The 27,338-nt window shown below is 42.0% G+C and overlaps 1 protein-coding gene across 1 annotated transcript in view; it reads right to left on the bottom strand.

Moving 5' to 3' along the window:
• Positions 1–5,528: 5,528 nt before the first annotated feature.
• Positions 5,529–27,338, bottom strand: part of SLC16A12 (solute carrier family 16 member 12) — a 59,759-nt gene continuing 37,949 nt past the window's right edge. Inside the window, 5 exon segments of the mRNA XM_084634847.1 lie at positions 5,529–11,980; positions 17,612–17,871; positions 19,111–19,702; positions 21,988–22,131; positions 24,386–24,489. Coding sequence (XP_084490973.1) covers positions 11,730–11,980; positions 17,612–17,871; positions 19,111–19,702; positions 21,988–22,131; positions 24,386–24,489 — 1,351 coding nt within the window. The 3' untranslated portion in view covers positions 5,529–11,729.

A 27,338-nucleotide genomic window follows, 5' to 3' on the forward strand; every position in this document is an offset into this window, starting at 1 on the left:
AACCATGTACCATTTGCACTTTGCTGTATTTTTGTAAATTATTAAACTGCACTAAGTCAATTAAATTATGCTTTTGGAATCTGTCTGTAGACCAACCCTCACATCTGTATGTAAAAGCTACTAAAATGGCTATTTAAAGCATAGCAATAAAATTCTGATCAGATGTTAAGGAGCCAGAGATAAAGCCCCACTTGATTTCCTGGACTGCCTGCAAAGCTAGTTTTCGTAGTTTTGCACTGAACCATTGAACTGTGCATAGAGAGCATCTTTCTAATTCAAGTACATTCCACAATCTTGGGTATGTGCACATGGGTAGAGGGACGAGAGGACATAAGGGGTGAATGCAGGAGGAGGTGACGGAGCATTGGGCACAGGGAAAGAAGTTTGACAGGGCATGCGGGAGGGGATAACAGAGCACAGGGTCCAGACACATGGAGGAGAGGAATGACGGAACACAGGGCATGGTTCGCATAGGGTAGGGTGTGACAGACCACCGCACACAGGCGCATGGGGAGGGGGGTGACAGGGCACAGTTGCACGAGAAGGGCAGTGACAGAACACGGGGAATGTGCACCAGGGAGAGAGGAGTTCTAGAAGACAGGTTGTTTTTAAAAAAGAAGAGGAAGGTGTGGAGAATGTATTCCGTCTTGTGAATTGCTAAGAAGAATCTAATTGGCTTAGGACTGATGGCCAAAGGGCAAAGCTTGTACAATGTGACACTTTTACATTCCATTATTGTATCTTGGCCAATGGGATGGCATGCAATGCTCCATGTAGAAAACATACTACATTTCCAAAGCAAACCCCTTTAAGACTTTGTGAAAAAAGTAAGAGCTATTTTTCAGGACCAATTAGATCTTCACTTTTGTACATTTCTATCAGACAGCAAGCACCAGTCAAAATGCAAAAACCCTCCAGCAGTCACATTAAGTGCCCAAATCACTCATGTTGTTAGAAGTGCTTCACATAGTCAGTCAGTTATCCAGGAATAAATATTACTCATCAAGGGTGTGAAACTCTGGCTTCAGATGCACATGTGGAATTCTCACTCATTGCACTGGCAGCTGTGTTATTGGCAGGTGGGGTTGGTCTCTAGGAAACACAAATGAAGCCAAAGGGAATTTACAATGTGATTTTGGATCATGAAAACCCCCTTTCTGACAAAATTTCTCACAAAATTGATGTCTCCCATCCCATATGCACACGGTCATAAAAGGGCTAGAGAAGTACACTTCCACCTCTTCTCTCTGAAAAGGCGGGGGAGGAGGCCTTTCTTGCTTTTTATAACTAAGGTCCAGATTTTCTCCTCCACTTCCAAAAACAAAGGCGACCCGGAATGGGTGGTAGAGGTGGGGGAGGGACTCCCTGTGGGAGAAGATAAAGGGGGTGGAAGGGAGGGGAAGAGTGTCACATCTACAGAATGATCTATCCCTACCCCACCTCTTTCCCTCTCCAAGTCTGAGAACTGCTGGGAAGAAGAGGAGATGAAGCCAGGAACCACTGACTCTCCAGAGCATGATCCCTGACTGGCCTCACAGATATGAGAGTGAGATATTTCATCTGCACTTGATACTGTTCCAAGTAACGTCATCTTCTGTTAAATCGTCTATGCAACTACTACTGTGCAGCCATGCAGCAATGGCGGTATGGCTTCCACCTGAGCCATCCTGGTAGGGCAGGGATGGGCAAACTTTTTGGCCCGAGGGCCACATCTGGGTGGGGAATTTGCATGCAGGGCCATGAATGTAGGGCTGGGGCAGGGGGCTGGGGTACGGGAGGGAGTGCGGGGTGTGGGAGGGGGTCCAGTGTGCAGGAAGGGGCTCAGGGAAAGGGGTTGGGGTGCAGGAGGGCTGTGTGGTGCAGCAGGGGGCTCAAGGCAGAGGATTGGGGGGCTCAGGGCAGGAGTTTGGGGTGCAGAGTGCGGGAGGGGGTCAAGGCCAAGGTTTGTGGTGCAGGGTGCAGCAGGGGGCTCAGGGCAGGAGGTTGGGGTGCAGGAGGGGTGCAGTAGGGGGCTGGAGTGTGGGTGCAGGAGAGGTTTGGGGTGCGGGTTCCAGCCTGGCGCCGCTTACCTGGAGTGGCTCTGCGGTGGCAACGGCGTGCAGTGTGGCTAAGGCCGGCTCCCTGCCTTCCCTGGCCCTGCACTGCGCCACTCCCGGAAGTGGGTGGCACCACGTCCCTACGGCTGCTGGGGAAGGGCAAGCAGAGGGCTCCGCGCGCTGTTCTTGCCTGTGGGTACTTCACCTGAAGCTCCCACTGGCCGCGGTTCCCCATTCCCGGCCAATGGGAGCTGCAGGGGACGGTGCTGCTCTCTGCTCTTTCCCCTCCCCCAGGGGCTCAGAAACTCAGAAAGCACAGGAAGGGCAGTAAATATAAATATTTCAAAGACAGGATCTCAAAGCATGAGGCATAACTATAGATAACTTAGAAACAGCCAAGGACACACCTGAATGGAGAGCAATCAATAAAAGTTGTAAACACTTTGAAAAGACAGATACAAAAAACTCATTGAAAAAATGACCACACATCATGCCAAGTCTTCAGTGGGAATCTACACATTCCTATATGACATTTGTTTGCATCCTCGCTCCTCACAGATAGGACTATGCAGCCACAAGAGAACACGAGTTGTCATGATGTCATCATTGAATATGACAGACAGCCATATATGTTATGTACAACTAGTCACCAATTCAAAATAGTTTACAATTTTAAATCTCTCTCAAAAAAATTTCAGAATCTGAGCCACATATTATTTCTATTTCTTAGTGCAGGTGCTAGATTACATATATTTCTATCATTACATAAATTAAATTAAGGACCATTAAGGTTGGTAGAAGAAGAAAAAAAAGCCCAAAACACTGGGCTTACATAGGAAAGGTTATAACTTGTGTATTAACTTGTTTAGGTACTGGATGTACTGTAGATTTCAGCAAATCTGTATCAGTGTAGAGTTTTGTATGTGTGAGAGTGATTTTCTTCCCCACCAGATGGTTCTGTTGCTTAGTTTTGTGCTGTCAAGAGACTGAGCCTTTGGCATTATTCAGAATGAAATATAACTGAAAGAGGTGAAAGCTGCTTTGTTTTGGTACTGGGTCTGATACTTAAACAGGGCACATTTGTTAGATTTACCTCTTTAAACAGACAGAAAATCCCTGAAAAACACTACCATGCATTTCACAGCCTACTTCTTCTTCTCAATAGGGCAAAGCTTGAAGAAACTGCACTAGGCAACTATAGAACAGATCTTCTAGCTTAGAAAAGCTGGGAAACCTGAAGCCATGCCTGATTTTTACCACGCAGGCCTAGGATTTGTATGAATAACTCCAAGTTCAATGGGGAAAGGGGTGTTCTGACTTTTTTTGGTTTGGTTTGTTTGTTTAGGACTGTGGGCCAATTCTCAGCTGGTGTGTATTGGCATTGCTCCCTTGAAGTCAATGCTGATTTACCAGCTGAGAATCTGTCCCATTGCCTGTTTCTCAAACACTTCTTCTTGGGTATTCATTCTCCAGGTGAAATAAATTCAGAAGAAGAATCTAGAATCCTAAACTGCGGTTGTGCTTTTATTGCCTCTGCCTGCTCTGCTAAAACCCACTGACCCTAAAACAGTTTAAGATTGGGTTTTCGACACCATTGCAGGTAACATGCTTTTGCCAATGGGTACTGATTTATGAGGAATGGGCCAGGCATTTAAAATGATTTCTGAAAACCCAGCTATGTATATTCAGTTGTTTAGAGCAATAAGCATATGCAGACCATAGAAGTGGTAACCATGTAAATTCAGTGGGTGAAGAATATGAACAAAGAACACAAAGTTGTAGAAGTTTCCTTTTTATGAAGCTAAAAATACAAGAAAAGTAGTGAGCCCCAGTACAGTTTGGGAAGCTGCATCACCTCGCTCTGGGTTTCATTTGCACACTATAAGTTTAGCAAGTATAATATTTTTCTAAATTGCTTTAGCTTCAGTTGTGACTACATTTTTTATCTTTTATAGTATATACTGGATAGAAGCAGAACCCCAGTCACAGTGGGTGCTGTAAAAACGTAAACATTTACCACGCTCCAATATAAATGCCTCACTATAGCCTACATTTGAAGTACAAGAAATATTGAAGGTAATGCCACAGTGAAGTATTTGTTTTACTTACTAATGGCACCCACTATATAACACCACACAGTGTTTGTAAGCATGAACATCGACACAGAGAGCCAGATTCTTAGCTGGTGTCAGTTAGTGAAGCTCCACGGGCTTTGATGGAGGTATGCTGTTTTACATCAGGTAAAGACTTGGATCATAAACCTATCTTCAGGACACACTAAAGAGATCAACAAAAATCACTTGCATAGTAGAAGTGATCCTTATCTGAAAGTAAAACAAAATTGCATCGGAAATCACACGGGAATACTTTTCAGTGGTCCCTTAAGAGCACGTTGTGGAGTGGAGTGGTGTTAGAGTATTTTATTTTTTATGTAGCCTAGAGTGAACACGTAAGGCACCAGCTTGGCGAGTCAGGATGCCTCATTAATAGAATGGTTTTCTTAGAAGATTTGTAAAAGTTTGGCAAACTAAACCCGTGAGTCTACACGGCAGAAATGCCACTATAGAGTATATTCACCATATAATATTGTGTCTATTCTAGGCTGTCAGCAGGCAGAGTGGCTATTAATTAATTATTATTAGAGCTGGTATAAATTTTTCAGACAAAGTTTTTTAATTGAAAAATGACCTTTTCTTGAAAATGATTTTTTTCATGACAAAAATGAATGACTTTTTCAAATGTTTGCTTTTCACTCAACTTTTCATCCAGTTTTTTACTTCAATTATGATAAACAAATTGATTAAAATAATTGTGATAAACATTGAAAAAGTAAAAATGGGTCAGCTTCAAACCCCACTGAATGGAAACAACATGGACATTTTTGGTTGTGGTTCCCCCCTCTCCTCTCCTCTTCCAACCAGCTGAAAGTATAATTATTTATAAAGCACTCCTAGTGTGGTCATCTCTGAACAATCAAGCATCCAGATCCTCTGCTGGCCTGTGGTATTGAAGTCAATGGAGCTACGCTGATTTGTACCAGTTGAGGGTCTTCTCCTGGGTCTCTTCTTAAGGAGCTTGCAGCCTGTTTCAGATGCAGACAAACACTTCAGACATGTCTAAAGTGCCAGAAGTCAGTTTGATGGGATGTCTTCAGGGAGAATTACATTGAAAAGATTAATGAAAGAGGCATATTTTCAGGAGAGATTTAAAGAATGGCAGGGAGCTTGCTTGGACTATGAGTAGTGGGAGCAAGTTACAAGGGTAGGGATGTGGTTGGGAGGCCAAGCATGGGGGGAAGCTGCAGTTGGGGATGAGAGCAATGTAGCCATTCCAATTTGGCGCAGAGAACAGGAATAGGGTCAATATCTTATATCGCCTCCATTTCATGCCTACACTACTTGACAATTACTGTTTAGCTCTGCATGTGAGAAAGAACCACAAAATCTTCTACATATGGTGAATTAACAGCACACACACACACACACACAATGGTGATTGTAAAAGCAAGCTTAATTTTAATTCAAATTTTCAAAGTTAGTTACCATTCCTGAACACTTTTTACTCATACAAAAGGCTTCCTTGAAGACAGTGGAATTACTTGCATGAGTAAGGACTCTTCCTGTGAACAACAGGGTACTGGACTGGGCCTTTAATTTTATTAAATACTGCTTTACCGAACATAGGAATTGTTCCTAAGCACACATTTAGTTATGCAAGCTAACCTCATGAACCAGTCTCCTAAAAAGTTGTGTTCTTAGAGATCAACCCATCTAGTTATTATTCCATCAAGATTTACATTGCATTCTCTGGGCATGTATAAGGTGCCAATATTTATGCTATAAAAAGCTGCCATACACAAACATGCATTTTTGTCTACAAGTTGCACCTGCACAAAACAAAAGAAAATACAAAATTAACACATGAAAGGACTGCAAATATAGCAACATCTTTCAACTGATTAAGGACCAGAATCTGCCACTCTTACTCACATTGAATGGTACCTTACTTGGTGAGCAGTTCCATTTATTATTACTTAACTAAATAAGTATATATTATCTGCCATTTACAAAGTCTTGTGGATATAGTAATCAAGAGATTTCAATCTTCTCCAATGCAGAAGAAGGAGTTGTTCAGGGACAACATTATACCCCAGTTTTTGGATAGAATCTTGGAATAATACCTAAGAGACCAGGGTTCTATTCCTGGCTCTGCTACTGGCAGTCACTTCACCTTTCTATGTCTCCATAAACTCTTCAGAAGGGGGACTGTTTCTTGCTATGTGTTTGCACAGTGCTATTTAAATATCATTCTCATAACTGGGATTTTCCCCTTTGTCTTAAACAGGAGCAGAATCAGACACTAGAAGATAAGTTGAATAAAAGCTGACTTCTTGTGAGCAATATGTGTTTTTATTTAGTCTCTGGTGTAACAGTACCAACACATGCTACATTCACTATCTGCCAAGATGCTGGTAAACAAGATGCACACAATTTATAAACATATATATTTCAATTTAACAATACATAAACAAAGCACTGATATTTTGACTGTGCTGTATTTTAATCTTGTGAGGGAGTGTAATCATTACTGCACTTTTTTCAACGTAAATGTCTTTGAAAAGTTTCACTTACTATCATGAAATACTGAAGATCTATAATGCAATAAATATTCCTATTCATTCCTATCAATACATTTTCCCAAGATGTTGAATATATGACCTATTTTGGTCATAAATAGTTATAGAGTCAAACTTTTATTCAGCATTTCAGGGTAAGTGTGTTGATAGCAATGTATTCTACAGCCAATTTTAGAGTCCCTGAACACACTGCCATTTTAACAGTCTACCATCATATTTTTTACCTCCATATTTACATCCCCAAATGTACAAACAAAACAAAATTAATCAACAAGTGTGGCTGCAAATGCCTTTTATTTTTTCCTTAAAATACAAAAGTGGAGCCTGATCTTGCAAAGCCTTACTCAGGCAAGTAGTTCTTACTCATGTGAGTAGTCCTATTTGGATTGCCCGAAAGGGCAGCCCAACAGAGTCTGAAAGAAGGACTGTGGATTAGATCATCCAGCAACAAACTTATTTTCCTAGCACAATTTACACACACAACAACAATGCATTATGTTTCTTTTTTATGGCAGCTTCTGGGAGTCTCTCCAGTAAGCAGAATATGGGCAAACGGAAGGGGACAGAGTGAAGACAGGAGTTAGAATCTTATCTGAGATTTTCCAAACTCTTTGATGTATAGGTGTTTTGAATGACAGCATAGTTCTCTGAAAACATCCCATCAATGTGCAGCAGCAGTCAAAAAAGGCGACAGAATGTAAGGAACCAATAGGAAAAGGATAGATTATAAAAGAAAATATTATAATACCACTATATAAAACCATGGTATTCAAGGTATACACCTTGAATACTGTGTGCTGTTCTGTTGCCCTGTCTCAAAAACAATATTAGATATGGAAAAGGTACAGGTTTCAGAGTAACAGCCGTGTTAGTCTGTATTCGCAAAAAGAAAAGGAGTACTTGTGGCACCTTAGAGACTAACCAATTTATTTGAGCAGAAGCTTTCGTGAGCTACAGTTCACTTCATCGGATGCATTCAGTAGAAAATACAGTGGGAAGATTTATATACACAAAGAACATGAAACAATGGGTGTTACCATACACACTGTAACGAGAGTGATCACTTAAGGTGAGCTATTACCAGCAGGTGAGCGGGGGGAGGGGAACCTTTTGTAGTGATAATCAAGGTGGGCCATTTCCAGCAGTTAACAAGAACGTCTGAGGAACAGTGGGGGGTGGGGGGGAGAAATAAACATGGGGAAATAGTTTTACTTTGTGTAATGACCCATCCACTCTCAGTTTCTATTCAAGCCTAAGTTAACTGTATCCAGTTTGCAAATTAACTCCAATTCAGCAGTCTCTCATTGGAGTCTGTTTTTGAATTTTTTTTGTTGAAGAATTGCAACTTTTAGGTCTGTAATCGAGTGACCAAAGAGATTGAAGTGTTCTCTGACTGGTTTTTGAATGTTATAAATTCTTGACGTCTGATTTGTGTCCATTTATTCTTTTATGCAGAGACTGTCCAGTCTGACCAATGTACATGGCAGAGGGGCATTGCTGGCACATGATGGCATATATCACATTGGTAGATGTGCAGGTGAAAGAGCTTCTGATAGTGTGGCTGATGTGATTAGGCCCTATGATGTTGTCCCCTGAATAGGTATGTGGACACAGTTGGCAATGGGCTTTGTTGCAGGGATATGTTCCTGGGTTAGTGGTTCTGTTGTGTGGTGTGTGGTTGCTGGTGAGTATTTGCTTCAGGTTGGGGGGCTGTCTGTAAGCAAGGACTGGCCTGTCTTCCAAGATTTGTGAGAGTGATGGGTCGTCCTTCAGGATAGGTTGTAGATCCTTGATAATGCGTTGGAGAGGTTTTAGTTGTGGGCTGAAGGTGACGGCTAGTGGCGTTCTGTTATTTTCTTTGTTGGGCCTGTCCTGTAGTAGGTGACTTCTGGGTACTCTTCTGGCTCTGTCAATCTGTTTCTTCACTTACAGAGAAGGGCAACAAAAATTATTAGCGGTATGAAACAGCTTCTGTATGAAAAGAGATTATAAAGACTGAGACTGTTCAGCTTAGAAAACAGACAATGAAGGGGGGATATGATAGAGGTCTATACAATTACAAATGGTATGGAGACAGAGAATTAGGAAGTGTTATTTACCTTTTAACATAAGAACTAGGGATCACCTGATGAAATTAATAGGCATCAGGTTTAAACAAAACAAAGGAAGTACTTCACAATGCACAGTACCCAGAGGATGTTGTGAAGGCAAAAACTATAACTCAATTAAAAAAGAATTAGCCAAGATGGTCAGGAATGCAACTCTATGCTGCAGATGTCTCTAAACTTCCAGAAACTGGGAGTGGACAACAGGGGATGGATCATTCAGTAATAATGCCCTGTTTTGTTCATTCCGGCATTGGCCACAGTCAGAAGACAGGATACTGAGCAAGATGGACCTTTGGTTGACCCAGTATGGCCATTCTTATTCAAAAATGTCTCTTTTTGCTTAAGATATGTCTGCTGTACCATACTTACAACCTGAATCCTGCCTGAAATTTATTGTTGGGCAATATTCCATTGATTTTAAACCAGAATTCCAGGTGTGATTTCCTCCATTTAATACCCATTTTAGCGGGGGCGGGGGGGGGGTTTACACTTTTTAGTAGCCTTTCTAGCTCCTCTGCAGCAATTATAATACACTACTAAATAAACTGCAAAGAACTGAAAGAGTACAAAACTACAGGCTTCTAAAGAGAAAAGGATCATGTTAAAGCCATGGGCCAGATTCACCGGCGTGGTATGACCACTATGCATTGCACTACTGGCATAACTGGCCCATAGAGGGTCACCTTTGAAAGAGTGATCCTCAAGTGGCATAGAGTCAGCAAACTACATTCTCCCTCTGTATTATCAGAGCAGCAAGGAGAAAGGGGATGTGGTTGGGACACCCTTATGCTATATGTGGATGTCTGGCAGTGTCTTCAGCCCTGGGCCTTTTGCAGCCCGTGCCTGGGGTACCAGCCCTTTCACAGAGCTGCTGTAGTATCAGTGAAGTGCAAAGGTTACTTTTAAGCTACCTTTGCATACAACTCCCTTACCTATGCTCTGTGCAGCTAAATTGGACTGCAGAATCAGGCTCTTTAGCTTTATGTAACATGGTACCCATAATAAATACCTTCTCAGAACACTAACAGTGAGGTTAAATTATGCCTCAATATTTTATACTGAAATATGCATGACAAATAAATCTAGTCAACTCATGTTCTATTTATAAAAATATTAAAAAATATATAGTTTTATGCCCCTAAAGTATGTACCGTCAGCTCCTGATGATCTCAAACAGCTTTATAGACTGTGATCACTGTCACTTTCCCTTCTCACATTTACAGGACTAGGAAATCATGAGCAACTGCTGAACACATTGACAGGTTTCAGAGTAGCAGCCGTGTTAGTCTGTATCCACAAAAAGAAAAGGAGGACTTGTGGCACCTTAGAGACTAACATTATTATTATTATGCTCAAATAAATGTATTAGTCTCTAAGGTGCCACAAGTCCTCCTTTTCTTTTTCCTGAATACATTGTAGATGACAAAGAAAAATACTAGTTCAGTGGTAATGAAAATTCTTTGAGAGCTAATCAATTTGAGAACAAACAGAACACAACCTTATACAGTATCAAAACATAGAAACAACCTTCATTTCAGAGTTTAGATGTCACCTGTCTGTTACATTTTGGAAATGTAGACGTGTACCATTATCTAATAGATGAATGTATCAATAATGTACCCCACAAGCTACATTTATTCCATAGCTTTTCTGAAGCACCCAATTGTATTGGTTTTTTCCAACACAATGAGTCTGAATCAGCAGTAAATGTCAGCAGTTGTCTTCTGGCACAAACAAGCCAAAAATAACTAGGGCCAGATCCTCATCTGTTGTAAATCACGGATTCACATCCACTGAGGATCTGGCCCCTGGAGTTCTAGAGAGGAGAAGGACCTCTCTGGGTTGGGTCTGGTTTGGATTTCAGGCAATGAGAATTTGCTTTGGCTGCTTTACATTTCAGTATGCCTGGTACCATGCATAAAAACCCTGGAAGGACAAACCAAACACACTGGGCTCCAGAGCCCAGCTGGGATGGCAGTCACAGACTCCCTTCCCATCTGCTCACAAAAGGGATCAGCAACAAGGAATAATACCTGAACTGGAACTCTATCCCCTAGAAATCCAGTTTCCAGGAACCTTTGAAGTGGGAGAGAGCAAACATCTTGTAGCAGGTTTGGGAACAGAGCTGTAAGAATCGTATTTCTCATAAAGCTGAATTCTAGTTATGTTCAAAATTTAGAGGCACACTGTAAAATTAAAGCTGCTTCAGAGATACTTTGAAATAATGTTCTATATAGTCTAAAACACAACTCTCCCACAGAATTCCTTAACAATGACATTGGCATTTTCAGTGACAGTGACTTTCAAACATTTGGCAATGGCCAATAAGTTTGGAACATTTTTTTGCTGGACAGTCCACTGATAAACAAAACAGAGTGCATCATTTGAAAAGCTTATTTCATCAGCCCTGTTTTTAAAACAGTTTTCAACCTAAGTTCCATTTTGCTTTGTGATGGTCATGTAAATCCATAGAATCATAGAATAACAGGGTTGGAAGGGACCTCAGGAGGTCATCTAGTCCAAACCCCTGCTCAAAGCAGGACCAATCCCCAGTTTTTGCTCCAGATCCCTAAATGGCCGCCTCAAGGATTGAACTCACAACCCTGGGTTTAGCAGGCCAATGCTCAACCCACTGAGCTATCCCTTCCCCCACTGATTATGATCAATTACCTCAGTTGATTCATCCTGTTATCTCTGGAGCCAGCATTACTGACTCAGAAAATATCCTGCATATGTTAACTGAAGAACTTTCCTCATTTGTATCTAACTTTGCTTTAGAGCTGTATAAACCACAGTTTTTACCCTAATAAAATATGAGAGAAAAATCTAGTTGAAAGATGTCTTGTTTCTTTCATTGTATTGGGAAAATATATCTTCAAGAGTGTAGCATGTGCAGTCACATCTCTTTTAGCCATGACTGTGCTGCATACCAAAGCTTGATGGCACTTGTCATCTATTTGCCTCAGTGGCCAATATTTCTACATCCTTTTGGTCTAAATCTCCAGACACAGAATAAGCTGTTGCTCCATTTGTCCAGATCTGCTGTTTTGTGTCAGTATCTCTGGTAAAAGACCTCAGCTGTGTCCTTTTGATTTTCTTTGCTAGTCTAGCAAAGCACAGTAACATTGAACTGAATATCATGGAAAATCCACACAGAATGAATGATGCAGTGTAGCTGCCGGTTGTATCCACCAGCCAACCTATTGGAAAACAAATAATTGTTAAGGTATTTAATACTTTACAAACTCCTTGTACAGTACAGCATTCGTACTGCAATTCTATCACATACACCAGTGACTAAGTGACAGGCATATATAGCTGACACATCAGTTAAAATACATTTTGCCTCCAGGGAAAGAAAACAAATATCTTGCATAATGATCTCATCACACTTAGCTCAAGTTTTTAGAAGCTTTTGTTCAGAACATAACCCCATCACAAAAGGACACTGTAGTTTCCCCTACAATCCTATACAAACATCCTCTAAAAGCATTGATTTAGCTGACAGTCGGCAAATGCGCTCAGAGCCATCATGGGAGTAAATGCTATTCTGTGCATGAGTTCCCTACCCAGAAACTTTGCCTGCATTTGTGTATCACTTGAAATGTTCAATTAATATTTTTGCTGTGACAAATCAAATTAAAAAGCATCAAAAGCAGAGGTGAGTTTGAACTTGGAGTAAACAGCAAATACAAACTGAAAGACACATGCTGTACTATGTACGAAGACTGTATTATGGCTATTCAAGAAAGGTGATATGAATCGCTGATCTTCCCACATCACTCAAAATGGATATAAATCCCTTCTGTGGAATGATCAGAACAGCATTGTCCTAATCACTACTTCATTTTTCAAGCCAGAAATTTAAACTAAACTGGCAAGAATCATGGGGTTCAGATATCATGGTGATGATGATGGCTACTTAAGAACCTGAATAGAATTGAATAGACTATTGCCAGCCCACACTAAAGAAATTCAACAGTAAACCCCACTGCCTAATCCATGACACATTTCTGAAATGGATGGGTAAAGCTCTCTGGATCCTAAAGTTATAAAAGAACATCCTTTGATTAAAACTCAAGGGTTATTTAATTTCACAGCAAAAGATACATTTTTGCACTTTTTATATTGCTGAACTACATGAAACAATTAAATAACAATGTGCTGCATTATATCATTGTATGCCCCTGAATTTCAGTTTGTTTTTAGTGTGCAGAATTGACTCCATCAAAATAGGGCTTAAGTGGGACCCAAGTGGTGTGTAGGTCATGCATTGGCCCTCTGCTCAGGGCTCAAGTAGACTCAAATGCTATTTGTTTATTTTCCTTTCTCTTTTCCATCACTTAGTGCTAAGGCCCACATGAATTTTACATAGAATTTAGAAAACAACTAATCCACAGGGATCGTTTCCTCACCAACACAATGAAAACATCAGAGAGAGTTTACTTTGATCAGTCACAAGGGAAGAACACATTGGGACTGTTAATAATATTTGAAAATGTTATAAAAATACACAAACTGAAAAGCAAAGTCATACTAAGGTGTTTGCTCTTAACTACCATGGGCGGTACATACCATAGGCTGGGGAAGACTATGCCTCCCCAAACAGCCCCGCCCATGTCCTCCCTCAGGCCCCCTTCTGCTTGCCGCTAGTTGGCCCTAGCCCAGGCAGGCTGCTCCTCTTCCAGGAAGCTGGCTGTGGCTAGGGCAGCCAACCTGTGGCCAGGATTCGGGGGTGGCTGGGGCCACCCAGCTTGGGGGGACCCCCAGCTCTGGGGCTGCACTGCCCGGCGCTCCAGGGCTGGGGGTGCTTGTCAGTGCTCTGGGCAGAGGGGGAGCACATGCTACCCACCCAGCGCTCTGGAGCTGGAGGCGCTCAGGCAGCCGGGGCTTGCAGGGGAGGTTCTGGGCTTCGGCAGGGGTAGGACAGGTGGGGTCTCAGACAGAACGGGTGGGCTGGGCCAGCGGCTAGCCTCCCTGAACCCATGGCTCACCCACCGCCCATGTTAACTACTAATCTCCCCTATTCTCTTCTGGCTTTGTTACCTCCTTACCAATATTGGAGGAGGACTTTTGTTTTTAATATGGGCCATATGCTCTCATCTGCTCCAAGTGTTTTCTTTTCTCACCAAAATTTGTCATGGGCATCTGTATGGTGGGAGGATCCCGGAGCTTGGGCTGCAGCCTGAGTCTAAACATCTACAGAGCAATTAAATAGTCCCTTAGTCTGAGCCCCACAAGCCCAAATCAGCTGGCATGTATAGAGGGCTATGTTGCCAGGGCTGAGAAGGGGATGCACCCTGCATGGATGCCCTGACCTCCCCAGGATTCATATCAGGATTGTCTGTGGCTCTTCATGCCATTTGGGTGAATGTGATCATGAAATGATGGATTACATGATTCTAAGGAAAGGAAGGAGGGAGAGCAGCAGAATAAGGACAATGGACTTCACAAAAGCAGACTTTAACAAACTCAGAGAACTGATAGGTAAGGTCCCATGGGAAGAAAATCTAAGAAGAAAAGGAGTTCAGGAAATCTGGCAGTTTCTCAAAGAATTAATATTAAAGGCACAATAGCTAACTATCCCAATGCAAAGGAAAGACAGCAAGAGGCCAATATGGTTCTAACAGGAGCTCTTCAGTGACCTGAATATCAACTAGGTATCCTACTAAAAGTGGAAACATAGACAACTTGCTAAGGAGGGATACAAAAGAATAGCAAAGGCATATAGGGACTATATCAGAAAAGCTAAGGCACAAAATGAGTTACATCTAGCGAGGGACATAAAAGGCAATAGAAAGAGGTTCTATAATATATTAGGAACAAGAAAAAGATGAATGAAAGTGTAGGTTCTCTACTTAATGGGGAAGGTGAGCTAATAATAGATGACTTCAAGAAGGCTGATATGTTTAATGCCTATCTTGCTTCAATCTTCAATAAAAAGGCAAACTGTGACCAGATACTTACCACAATAAATATTAACAAACAGGTGGAAGGAACACAAAGCAAAACAGGAAAAGATCAGGTTAAAGAAGATTTAGATTTAAATTTGGCTAAATGTAAACGAATACATCTAGGAACAAAGAAGTTAGGCCATACTTACACGATGGGGGAGTCTATCCTGGGAAACTGTGACTCTGAAAAAAAATTAGGGCTCATGGTAGATAATCAGCTGAACACGAACTCCCTGAGTGACGTTGTAACCAAAAGAGCTAATGTAATTCTTGGATGCAGAAACAGACGAATCTCGAGTAGTAGTGAAGAGGTTTTTTTACCTCTGTATTTGGCACTGGTGTGACCACAGCTGAAATATTGTGTCCAATTCTGGTGTCCACAATTCAAGAAAGATATTGATAAATTGGAGAGGGATCAGAGAAGAGCCATGAGAACGATTAACAGATTAGAAAACTTGCTTTATAGAGACAGATTCAAGAAGCTCTATCTATTTAGTTTAACAAAGAGAAGGTTAAGGGTTGACTTGATTACAGTTTACAAGTATCAGAGTAGCAGCCGTGTTAGTCTGTATTCGCAAAAAGAAAAGGAGTACTAGTGGCACCTTAGAGACTAACCAATTTATTTGAGCATAAGCTTTCGTGAGCTACAGCTCACTTCATCAGAATGCATCCGATGAAGTGAGCTGTAGCTCACGAAAGCTTATGCTCAAATAAATTGGTTAGTCTCTAAGGTGCCACTAGTACTCCTTTTCAGTTTACAAGTACTTACACATGGAAAAAAACTTTGATAATGGGTTCTTCAATCCAAGAGAAAAAAATATAACAAGATCCAATGGCTGGAAGCTGACATTAGACATAATCAGACAGGAAATAATTTTTTTATGGTAAGGGTAATTAATCATTGGAACAATTTATTAAGTGTTGTGGCAGATTCTCCACCACTGGCAATTTTAAAATCAAGATTGGATGTTTTTTCTAAAAGATATGGTCTAGGAATTATTTTGGGGAAATTCTATGGTTTGTGTTATACAGGAAGTCAGACTAGATAATTATAATGATCCCTTCTGGCCTTGGAATCTATGAATCTAGATAAATTAGATATATTCAAGTTAGCAGGGCCTGATGAAATTCATCCTAGGGTACTTAAGGAACCATCTGAAACAACCTCAGAACTATTAGCAATTACCTTTGAGAACTCATGGAGGATGGGTGAGGTCACAGAAGACTGGAGAAGCGCAAACATAGTACCTATCTTTTAAAAAGGGGAACAAAGAGGACCTGGGAATTATAGGTACCCAGAAATACACTAGAACAAATTATAAAACAATCAATTTGGAAGCACCTAGGAGATAACAGGATTATAAGGAATAGCCAACATGAATTTGTCAAGAATAAATCATGCCAAATCAATCTAATTTCCTTCTTTGACGGGGCTAATGGCCTAGTGGATGGGGGGAAGCTGTAGGTGTGATATATGTTGATTTTAGCACGGCTTTTGACATAGTCCCACATGACATTCTCATAAGCACACTAGGGATATGTGGTCTAGATTAAATTACTATAAAGTGGGTGCAAAACTGGTTGAAAGACAGTAATCAAAGAGTAGTTATAAATGGTTCTTGTCAAACTAGTGGGGTCCTTGTCCTGTGTCCAATACTATTAAATATTTTCATTAATGACATGGATAATACAGTGGAGAGTATGCTTATAAAATTTGCAGATGACACCAAGCTGGAAGGAGCTGCAATCAAGGACAGGACTAGAATTTGAAACTACTTTAATAAATTGGAGAATTGGTCTGATTTCAACAAGATTAAACTCAATAAAGACAAGTGCAAAGTACTACACTTAAGAAGGCAAAATCAAAGGCACAGGTACAAAATAGGGAATAACTAGGTAGGCACTAATACTGCTGGAAAAGGATTTGAGGGTTACAGTGGATGACAAATTGAATAAGAGTGAACAATGTTTTGCATTTGTGAAAAAGGCTAATATGATCCTGGGGTGTATTAACAGGAATGTTGTATGTAAGACATAGGAGTTAAATGTCCTGCTCTATTGAGCACTGGTAAGCCCTCAGCTGGAGTACTGTGTCCAGCCGGGTGCCACACTTTAAGAAAGATGTGGAGAAATTGGAGTAAGTCCAGAGGTGAGCAACAAAAATGATAAAAGTTTTAAAAAATTAGACCTGCGAGGAAAGGTTAAAAAAACTGGGCATGTTTAGTTTTGAAGGGAAAAAAAAGATGGGGGGGTGGTTCTGATACCAGTCCTCAAATATGTTAAGGGCCTTTATAAAGAGGCCAGTGATCAATTGCTCTCCATGTCCACTGAGGGTAGGACCAAAAGTAATGGGCTTAATCTGCAGCAAGGGAGATTTAGGTTAGAGATTAGGAAAACATTTCTAACTATATGTATAGATAAGCACTGGAAAAGGCTTCCAAGGGAGGCTGTGGAATAATCCTCATGATTGGAGGTTTTAAGAACAGGTTGGTCAAACACCTGTCAGGGATGATCTAGGTTTATATGGTCCTCAGCACAGGGGGCTGGACTAGATGACTTCGGGAGGTCCCTTCCAACCCTACATTTCTATGATTTTAGGCTGTTTTATTTTCATCCTTTAATGTGTTTTTCCACAAAAGTGAGTAATTTTGATGGCTAGAAGTTAGAAATGGGCAACATTTTCCAGAACTTGATTTTTCAATGACATTTTCCGTCAGTGTTTGAAATTTCTATGAAATATATAGAACAAAATTTCTGCACAAAATTACTTCCCATGTCTGACCAGCTCTAGATAAATAATAAATCATTCTGCTTTCGTCAGACGGTAAAGCTGGAGTAACAGTATGAACAGGACAGTAGAGTCATCTGTGAACTGACCTGCAACAGGTGGACTCACTAGATAAGGGAGTGCATGAAGAAAATAAACTACTCCTAGGGCTGATGATAAGGAAGCAGTTCCCACTACATCTGCTGTCACGACAGGGATCATTGTAACGTAGGCTCCATCAAAATACCCAAAGGTAAATGAGAATGGCACAAGCATGGGGAAACTTTGGAGAACGGGAAGGAAGAGACAACAGAGGCCATCCATTCCCACAGCAAAGAGGTAGCAAAAATAGCGGTACTTCTTCAGACACCTGTGGATTTTAAAAAGAGGAAGGATAAGTCAATCATGTGAACTTCCTCTTTGTTTCTGTTCACTTCCAGACCTATTAGTTTACCATATACAATTAACATACGGTTGTGGCCTGGGATATTCTCTGTTTTAACCTGTTCCCTGTCTTTTCTATGCTGCACAGTTTTAATGTCCAGCTTCACAAACAGCTTTCCAAGTGCAAAACCCAGCCAGTGGTGGCTCTAACACTGTGCTGGACTGACAAACCTGGAGAGTGAAGTTCTCTATCTATCCATAAAACACACATTAGGGACAGCAGTGCAAGCTTCCCTATGCTATGAATGTGCCTCAGTTTTCTTGGGGACCACCCTTGATGGGGTGAGGGTAGTTCAACCTCCAGGCCCATTCAACCCTTGGTCTTGGTTTTAAAACTTTGTCTGAATAACGTATACTCTTCTGTATTTATATCTAAGCTCACTATAACTGTTCCTAATATTTTGCCGAAATAAGACAAATGATCTTATTCCCTCTTCTCACTTTTACTGGTATAAATCAGGACTGATGCAATGGAATTAAAAGTGGTGTAAGTGAGAGAAGAATCAAAGCCACAATTCGCATTGACTCAAATATCCAATGCACTGAATGAGTATGACAACTGAAAGAATAAGTATGTCGACCTTTAGAATAGCCTACTGCCACACTCACTTGATCTTCATCACCAGTGTTATAGAGATTGCATACAACAAAATGTCACAATGGAGTAAAGGTAGCAAAACACGGCTAAGCACTAAAACGTCCGGAAATGCAGAAGTTAGAAATCACATACAACCTTAATTTTGCCATTTTGTGTTTATGCATTACAATACAGTGCCAGATCCTTCATCCCTTTTTTGCCACGACAGCAGCACAAATGAGACAGAAAGGCAGAAGTAGTAGACTCACATCCTCTACTGATCAGGTACAAAGGGTAAAGCTTAATATACACTGAACAGTGAGTTACATTTACACTACAGACAATGGCAACTTTGGGCAAATGTTATTCCTTTCTAAAAATGAAAATTAAAAGTATAAGTTAACTCAAAGATGAAAACTAAGGTAAAAAATTAGCATTTCTGAAAGTGATATAAATACCATAAATTGAGCTCATCTATTGGAAAAACACTACAAGCCATTGTAATGTCCTCAAAATGTACATTAGCAAGCATTACACCTGGCTATCCCACATGCAAAGGCTTATAACTAGTTTGTGGTCTGTCATTACCTTCTGTCTGTCAACCATCCAAAGGTGATATTACCAACGATATCGATGACACCAAGTATGGACATAAGGAAGGCAGCCTGCTGATGATTCACACCAACGCTCAAAGCATAAGGCACTAGGTAGACAAAAAGAGGGCTACAGCCATATGCCATAAATAAAACAGACACTGCTAGCATCATGAAGTCTGGCATCAGTAAGAAGTTGTATTCTTGCCAGGAGCAGCAGCACAGACATTCATGGGACCATGGTTTGATTAAAGGTGAACAGATGGACAATTGCTTTAAATCTTGCTTCTGTGCTTCTGAGACATACTCCTGTTCAAGAAACTCAGGAGGGTGTTTATGGTCCTCCTTAAGAGTAATAGGCCTCATCAGGGCACCACAGACACAGAGATTTAAAACAAAACCGCCCAGGATGAGTAAGGCTCCACGCCAAGAAAATTGTTCAATCAAGAGTTGGACCACAGGGGCCAGAATGAAGGTACCGATTCCACTCCCTGACATGGCTATCCCATAAGCCAGTGCTTTCTTTTTGTTGAAATATTTTCCCACCATTGCTATGGCTGGAGAATAACAAAGTGCAAATCCAAGTCCTAGGGAAAAAAGCAGAATGAAGGTTGTTTAATACTGAATACAAGTAACAGGATACATTAAATTAAACCAAGTAACCTACTCCGATCAGCAGGAATAATCAAGAGGCCCTTTGTGGATTATCACATTTTGCAATTCAGTGAATATGGGATAAAAACATGAAGAAAAAAACAGGGATATGAGTCAAACAAATATCGTTGAACCTCACTAATCTGTACTAATGCAGAGGCTCAGTGAGGATTGACGAGCTTTGTGTATGAACATGTACTCAGATTAGATAGGAGCACAGCATCATTGGCCAGTTATTAGTAGTCTGGCCCTGTACCCAGTCATCACTGAGTGCCAGGGAACGGAGGGAGCTCCCATTTAGATAGTGGGATCATTGCATCAGGCACATTGGTCCTAAGATCATTGCTCAGTGTTACACTCAGCTACAAACCCAAATATCTATTTTCAGGGCAGATTTGTGTGTTTGCAGATCTCTGAATGGTGGCATAGAGAATTTCTCTCTACTGTAAAATGTTCTACGGGAAACTTTCTTTGACAAAGACGAAGAAATTCTGCATTTGAACTGGCCGGAGCGCTGCGCATTTTAAATCCCCTGGGAAAGTCCTTATTCAAGGTGCTATGACCACTTTCAGAACCGAGGTTAAAAAGGCTCGGAACAAGATGCCTTTCCTATTTAGTAGATTAATTAGATTCATCTAGACAGGGAACAATTTCATGGATTTTGCTACAGAGCTTCAAGGACTGATGCAGAAGAATCAGACATTAGCATCAGTGCTGGCATTTGATTTCTGAATCAGACACAGAAATTTATTCCAGGCTGGCATTTTGAAATAAATTGCACCCTCAGTTACACAGGTACCTCTCCCATTGCCTTTGGCAGAAAGCACTAGCTTGGGAGAGTCTCAGAATGTAGCCGGCTATCAGTGTTGGCCTGAAACACTCCATCCTGCTAACAGGTGCTGACTCTGCTGGGAGAGGGCTGAATGGATTAAATTGACACACTGAGACCAGCAGCTTGTTACCTCACCCAGACAAAAAAGAGATGAAGAGTATCTAGCGTGTCTTGAGGCAGGACCTGTGGCTTTTGGGGGGAAGGTTTAAATTGAACTTTATGTTCTCTTATTGTTTATTTCTTTGTGAACAAAGCCAAACCCCAGGAAGGGCAGTGAATTTTGACACTACAAAGCTAGTGTTGTTCTCAACTGCCCTCTAGATTACAGGTCAGCTCGCTGCATCAGGACTACCAGCCTTTTACTATTAGTTCATTTCTTCCCTACTTACTCCCTGCAAACTAAATTCACTGCTTGGGAAATGGACTGTCTACAACTTAATGTACAATGCTTCATTGCTTCTCTTCCTCAATATTCATAACAGCTGTCATAAAGGAAGCCTCAGGGGCAGTAGCAGGGTATGTGACATGGTGCTGTGTGTTACAAGGGACCTTTTTATTTGTTACAAACACATTGGACAAAGATTAACATTGTAATGCAGGAGCAACACACACTGTAACAAGGAATTTTTTTTTCTTAGCAAATAAGCTGTTGGCAGCACACAAAGTATAGTAATTCTACCAACTTGCTACTCAACGGCAGGGGACCAAGTACAAGGCTTATATCACCGTGGCTACCGTGGCAGTTTTAATGAGGCAGGAATTTCAGTATAACTATTGCAACCTCTCCCTCTTTTTAGTGTACAAGCAACTATAAAAAAACAGGACAGACTGAGAGTATTCTTTTAACACAGTGGCTGAATTCAAAGGGAGGATGCATTAGGATAATGCATTCAACAGAGGATTTGTGCTTATAAACTGAATGTAGAGCAGGCAGAAATAAGCCATGCAATGGTGACTTAAGAAACCGATACAATGACTCTCTCAAAGCTTTGTGTGTCTTGACCAATAATTTATATTACAACAAAACTCCAAAAGCATTAAACCAAAAGGAACTCTGTCAGCCAGTAACCTACCAACAAACAATCCTCTTTCCCATCCTCTTATCATCTGGGAAGTTTACCCTCAGCCACACAACTGTTGAACAGATGACTTTTGCTGTTTGCTAGGCAGGTCACCAAAACTGGGGCTATTTCAGATCAGGAGCCAATACCAGGGGCCTGGAGCCCTCCCACATAATGCTCTGCAAACAGGTTATTCTTTCATAACAAGGGGGTTCCAGCTTGAGAGCCTCTGCTGACTGCCGCTGGGCAGTGTCATTGGGACAGTGGTGGTCCCTCTAATAATGTTAAGGTAATGGCTGGGGCAAACATCATGAACCCCTCCTACCTGTAAGCACTCCTAATGAAAAGTAGAGGTGTTCCAGGCTTGTGGCAAATGAACTCAGGATCAGTCCAGCAGATGCAAGCAGTCCTCCGAGCATGATGCCCACTTGACATGATAGATGGTTACTGATAAAACTTCCAAGTGGGGCTTCAAAAATAATGAATGCAGATAGTGAATGAATTCAGTGTGCATTCACATGCACTTCATCACCGGAGTCAAGGCCTGGGAACAAAATTCAGCACCAAGACCAGACAAACAAGAGAAAAACACTGATCTGCTGCTGCAGCTAATTGAAGTGACATTTCAGATTCACATACATCATGTCATGGTGTCTGTGGCCTCCTCAAAAACCCTTTCAAAATGGATGTTTTCTATTTTCCATAAAATCAGGTCAACGGCTATTTTAAATCAGGCAATACCATTATAAGACAAAGCTGTTATTCAATTAATGGGGTCAAAGGAGGCAAAGCCAATGACCAGCTTAGGAGCATTTTGTTCATTACCCTATCATTACAGCAGCAATAAACCTGCTACCTCTGGAATTTGTCCTGCTACTCTATGAAAAGATGCCCCTTCTGCCTCATCAATGAAGAGCTTAGAACCTATAAAGCGCAGAAATGATCTCCTTCTCTGGTAGGAATAGGCTGACCCACCAATATTAAAAGTTAAAATCCCTGCCCACACAAAGAGCAGTGTGGAGTGCCAAAGTCCAGTTTCACCCACGGGAAATACAAATCCTAGAAACCTTTGGGCTCTTCTCTCTGCCTTCTTAAAATTCCCTTAGAGTTTCAGGCGGCAAACTTTGTCCTCACATCTTTGCCTATAAGATGTGGCATGGTTGGTGCTGAGGTGACGGCAACATTTTAGGCCCCAATCCTGGAATGCAATGAATATGGGCAGACCACTCTACCTGCAGTATGACATGTGCAGGATCAGACCCTAAGTTTCCACAGTACTTTGCAGACCGTTAAATGATATCCATGAGAAGTTAAGTATAACTCCAGAACAGAACAGGTGTCCTAGGGCAGTGGTTTTCAAACTTGTTTTCTGGCGACCCAGCTGAAGAAAATTGTTGATGTCCATGACCCAATGGAGCTGGGGATGAGGGGTTTGGGGTGTGAGAGGGGCTCAGGGCTGGGACAGAGGGTTAGGGTGATGGGGTGAGGGATGTGGGGTGGGGCCGGAAATGAGGGGTTCAGGGTGTGGGAGGGGGCTCTGGGCTGGGGCAGGGGGTTGGGGCGCTGGAGGGGGTCAGGGCTATGGGTGCAGGCTCTGGAGTGGGGCCAGAGACGAGGAGTTTGGGGTGCAGGAGGGGGTCAGGGTTCTGGGCTGGGGGTGCAGGCTTTGGGGTTGAGCCAGGGATGAGGGTTTTGGGGTGCAGGAGGGGGCTCTGGGTTTGAGGGAGGGGCTGAGAGCTGGGGCGGGGATTGGAGCGTGGGGTTGGGGTGTGGGCTTACCTCCGGCAGCTCCCAGTCAGCAGCAGAGCTGGGTTCAGAGACAGGCTTCCTGCCTGTCCTAGCACCGCGGACTGTGCTGCGCCCCGGAAGTGGCCAGCAGCAGGTCCGGTTCCTAGGTGGAGGTAAGCAAGCGGCTCCGTGCGGCTCTTGCCCGCAGGCACCGTCCCCCCCACCCCAACCCCCATTGAGTGCAGAGCCAGTGCTCAGGGCGAAGGCAGTGCATGGAGCTCTGTGGTCCCGCCACGTAGGAGCCGGACCTGCTGCTGGCTGCTTCCAGGACACAGTGCAGTGTCGGAACAGATAGGAACTAGCCTGCCTTAGCCAGGCAGCACCACCCATGTGACTTTGAATGGCCCAGCTGGTGGTGCAGACCAGAGCCGCTGCGACCCAGTGCCTTCAATTCTGCGACCCAGTACTGGGTCACAACCCACAGTTTGAAACCACTGTTCTAGAGGATGTTTCATAAAGAAAACACAAAGGACATTTGCTCACAAAAAAGTTCAGTGAAGGGATGCGATGGTTGGACTTGAACCAAAGGAACTAGGAAACACACAGTCAAGTCTGAAATATAATTGCAATATAGTAGGCAAAACAAGTCCCAGCGGAATTCCTCTTAAATCGTGACCCTTCCCATTAGGTTTTTTTCGCTAAAACATTTCTTAAAACACACATCACGTGACAATAAAATGCTCTGTTTCTTTTCAGTATCAGACAAAATTGTACAAAAAAAGCCCCCTTCTTGCCAAACTGTGCTGCAGGACACAGCTTGGACATACTATACCCATTTGGCTACAAAGCCAGGATGTGCTGGACAAAAGTCATTAGCCAGCCTGAAGCCAGAAATTTTCCACATTGGCTCAGATGACTTGTGAATACACTAATATCAGGTATCCCACAGGACTAAAGAACAAACCAGTTTATTACTCAGAGAGTGCAATACCCACCACACAGCATCGTGGCACAGTCTGTAATGGAATGGATCCAAGCTGTTCGGGCATAATCCTGAGCAAAGTATGTCTGGAACTCCACAAAGAAAATTGAGATACATCTAGAAAAGAAAACATGAACACTGATCTGTTAAATTCAGGGATAAAGGGCATCTGGTTTGGGTCTGTTCCAAATCCTATGAAAGTCAATGCAAAGATTCCTGTTGACTTCCAAGGGAAATGAATTGGGTCATTAAACATCTGCAAAATGGAGACCGAAATGAGAGACTATCTGGATGCACAGGAAATAATGACAAATGACAATGTGGCACATGGGATGGATAGTTCCTACAGTAGTGCATGTGCCTGGCTTATATCTATCTAATTGAATCAGAGAAGAACAAATGAGACAATGACAAATGAGACACAGGATGGTCACCAAGTATGACCCTAGTAGTGGGATTAGACAGATCAGTTTAATCCAGCAAGGACCAGGAAGACATTTCCTTCCACAAGGACAGCCAATCTTTAAAAGAGCAGACAATTATCTTGCCTTTTTTTATTTTAACCTCCCATAAACTATTTTCCTATTCCTACATTGTTGTTACTCTCTTCAAGGACTAATATATATTAGTCAGATGACTTCTGGACCATCAGAAATCACTTAGGGCACAAAGAAGGCCCTGTCATTCCTGTCTATCATGCTATTTGCCAGAGTGGCTTTCACTTTTTCACTAGGATAGGTTGTTGGCCTACCATTCAACCTGTGATACTTCCCATGGACATCCAGAGCCATGAGGCACCTCGCTATCATCAGCCCTTAGCGTGAGGAAGCCTTGTCTGTGTCTGCCATATGTCAGCTCCCTGGCTGCACCAGCCACAGGCAACACAAGAACTCCCTTATGCAGGCCCTGCTCTCTCTACAAATTAGCGATAGGCACATTCCAACCCCCAAGCATCTCCCTGGAATGTTCAGCCCCTGGTCCACCAGACAGTTGCAGTATTCACAGAATTGCTGCTTCCACAGAAGCAGTACACCCCAAATTACCAATTACATCTCCGATCTTAACACACAGCACTTAGGTATGTTTATAGTGAAAACAGTAAAAGTTAATTTAATAAAATATAGAGGTTCAAGTGATAACAAGAAGTAGTATTGGAAACAAATGGTTACATATAAATTAAAACCATAGCATGCATTCTAGAACTTAGAGTTATTTTCATATCTTAGAGTAATACTTATCCAAAATCCTTCCCGTGTATTAAATGAGGCTTGGCTGTGATCTTCCATTCATCAGACGAGTCATGCTGGCAGCTTGTCTCCTCAGTGAAAGATCCAGGGTGTCTGTTTGCATTCCCAGATAGATCAGAATAATTCTTTGTCCATATTTATAAACAGGATACCATCTGCTGTATACTACTTTATTGTAGACTTTGCAATTTCTTAATCAGCATCTGGCTCAGTATGCAAATAGGCCTCCGTTGAGACACACACAAAACATAACAACCAGGCAGGGAAATAAGCGTCTGTTACCTGCTTCCTGAAAGGAAGCCATCCAAGACATGTCGCCTCCTGGCTATCTGCCTTAAGAATCTCATTTTCGGTATAAACATATAACTCCTTAAACATGATCTGTGCATACATTTTGCAGTGATTATGGTGGACCAGTGGGCTACTGGCTCTCAGTAAAAACTTCATATGCCAACCTTTACTGAATTATTAGGCATATATTTGACCTGGCAATCCCTGTAAAACTCTATGCACCTCTTGTGCTCTCAGTCAGTTGGCACCAAGACATTTCTCAAGGATGGGATGTTGGCTTGTCATTCTCCTCTGCAACCTGGAGGACCTAGGGATTGCTTTTCTGTCTGGCCCCTATTCTTTGACCTATCCAGCTTGGGTGGCTCCGCCAGAAGTTAAAACTTCTGCTGACATAGTTCTCAGGGTCATTGGAATGCAGAGGCTTTCCCACCACATCAAGGATACTCTTCTCCTTCCCTGGGGACCGCACCTGAATGTGGTGGGAATGTTTGCATATGACCCTGAGAGCTATGCTAGAGGGAGCTTTAACTCCTGGCAAGGCCACCCAAGCAGGATAGGTAGGGAGGGACCAGATGAAAAGTAGTCTACTGGTCCTCCAGGCGGGAGATTGGGGGTGGTGGGAAGAAGGGGCTGAGCAATAAGCCAACAAACTAGCCTCGTAAAAAAGTGAAGTGATAGAAACACAACAAGATAGCCACTCCAGCAAACAACATGATAGACAGGGATGGCAGAACCTTCCCTATGCCCTAACTGACTTCTGATGGCACAAGAAGGATTCAAATTCATGTTTACAGAGACATATAGATATACAGATGCACACAAAATGCCATTCGGTTACGTAAATTTTGGAACAAACTCACAGTAATCAAGGAATCCTGTGCCCATATGCCTGCAGACAGCAGCATACACTGTAACTAAACAAAGGATCCAGAATGCTGACTGATTTAACAGCATAGACTCTGAATGGCTCTTTACATACAGAGACTGATTCTGAGACCAGCCCTCCCTTTTTGTGGCTGCAAATACTCACGGATGCATTGTGAACACAAAGACAGTAGGCCATCTGTTTAAAATCTGCCAATAAGGTAGAATGTTGAAGTACAAGTAGTAAGCAAATCTTTCCTCCCACACACACACACAGACACACACCCTGTCTATACTGATGCCAATTAATGTTAGACTTATTAGTATTATTTATTTAGGTATCTCCTACTGCAAATCAAATACCACAACCCCTGCTCTGACAAGCTAATGAAGTATGGCATCAATGAGACTCATGTGCATAAAGTTAAGTGTGTGCATGACTGTCTGCAGGATTAGGCCTAGGGTCTGACCCCGCAATGAGTTCAGTGTGGATACACCCAATGCCCCACTGATTTCATTAACCCGAGTTGCAATAGAATATATACAAAAAGAACTAGGAGTACT

The sequence above is a fragment of the Lepidochelys olivacea genome (assembly GCF_965140295.1).
Source record: "Lepidochelys olivacea isolate rLepOli2 genome assembly, chromosome: 7".
Lineage (NCBI taxonomy): Eukaryota > Metazoa > Chordata > Testudines > Cheloniidae > Lepidochelys > Lepidochelys olivacea.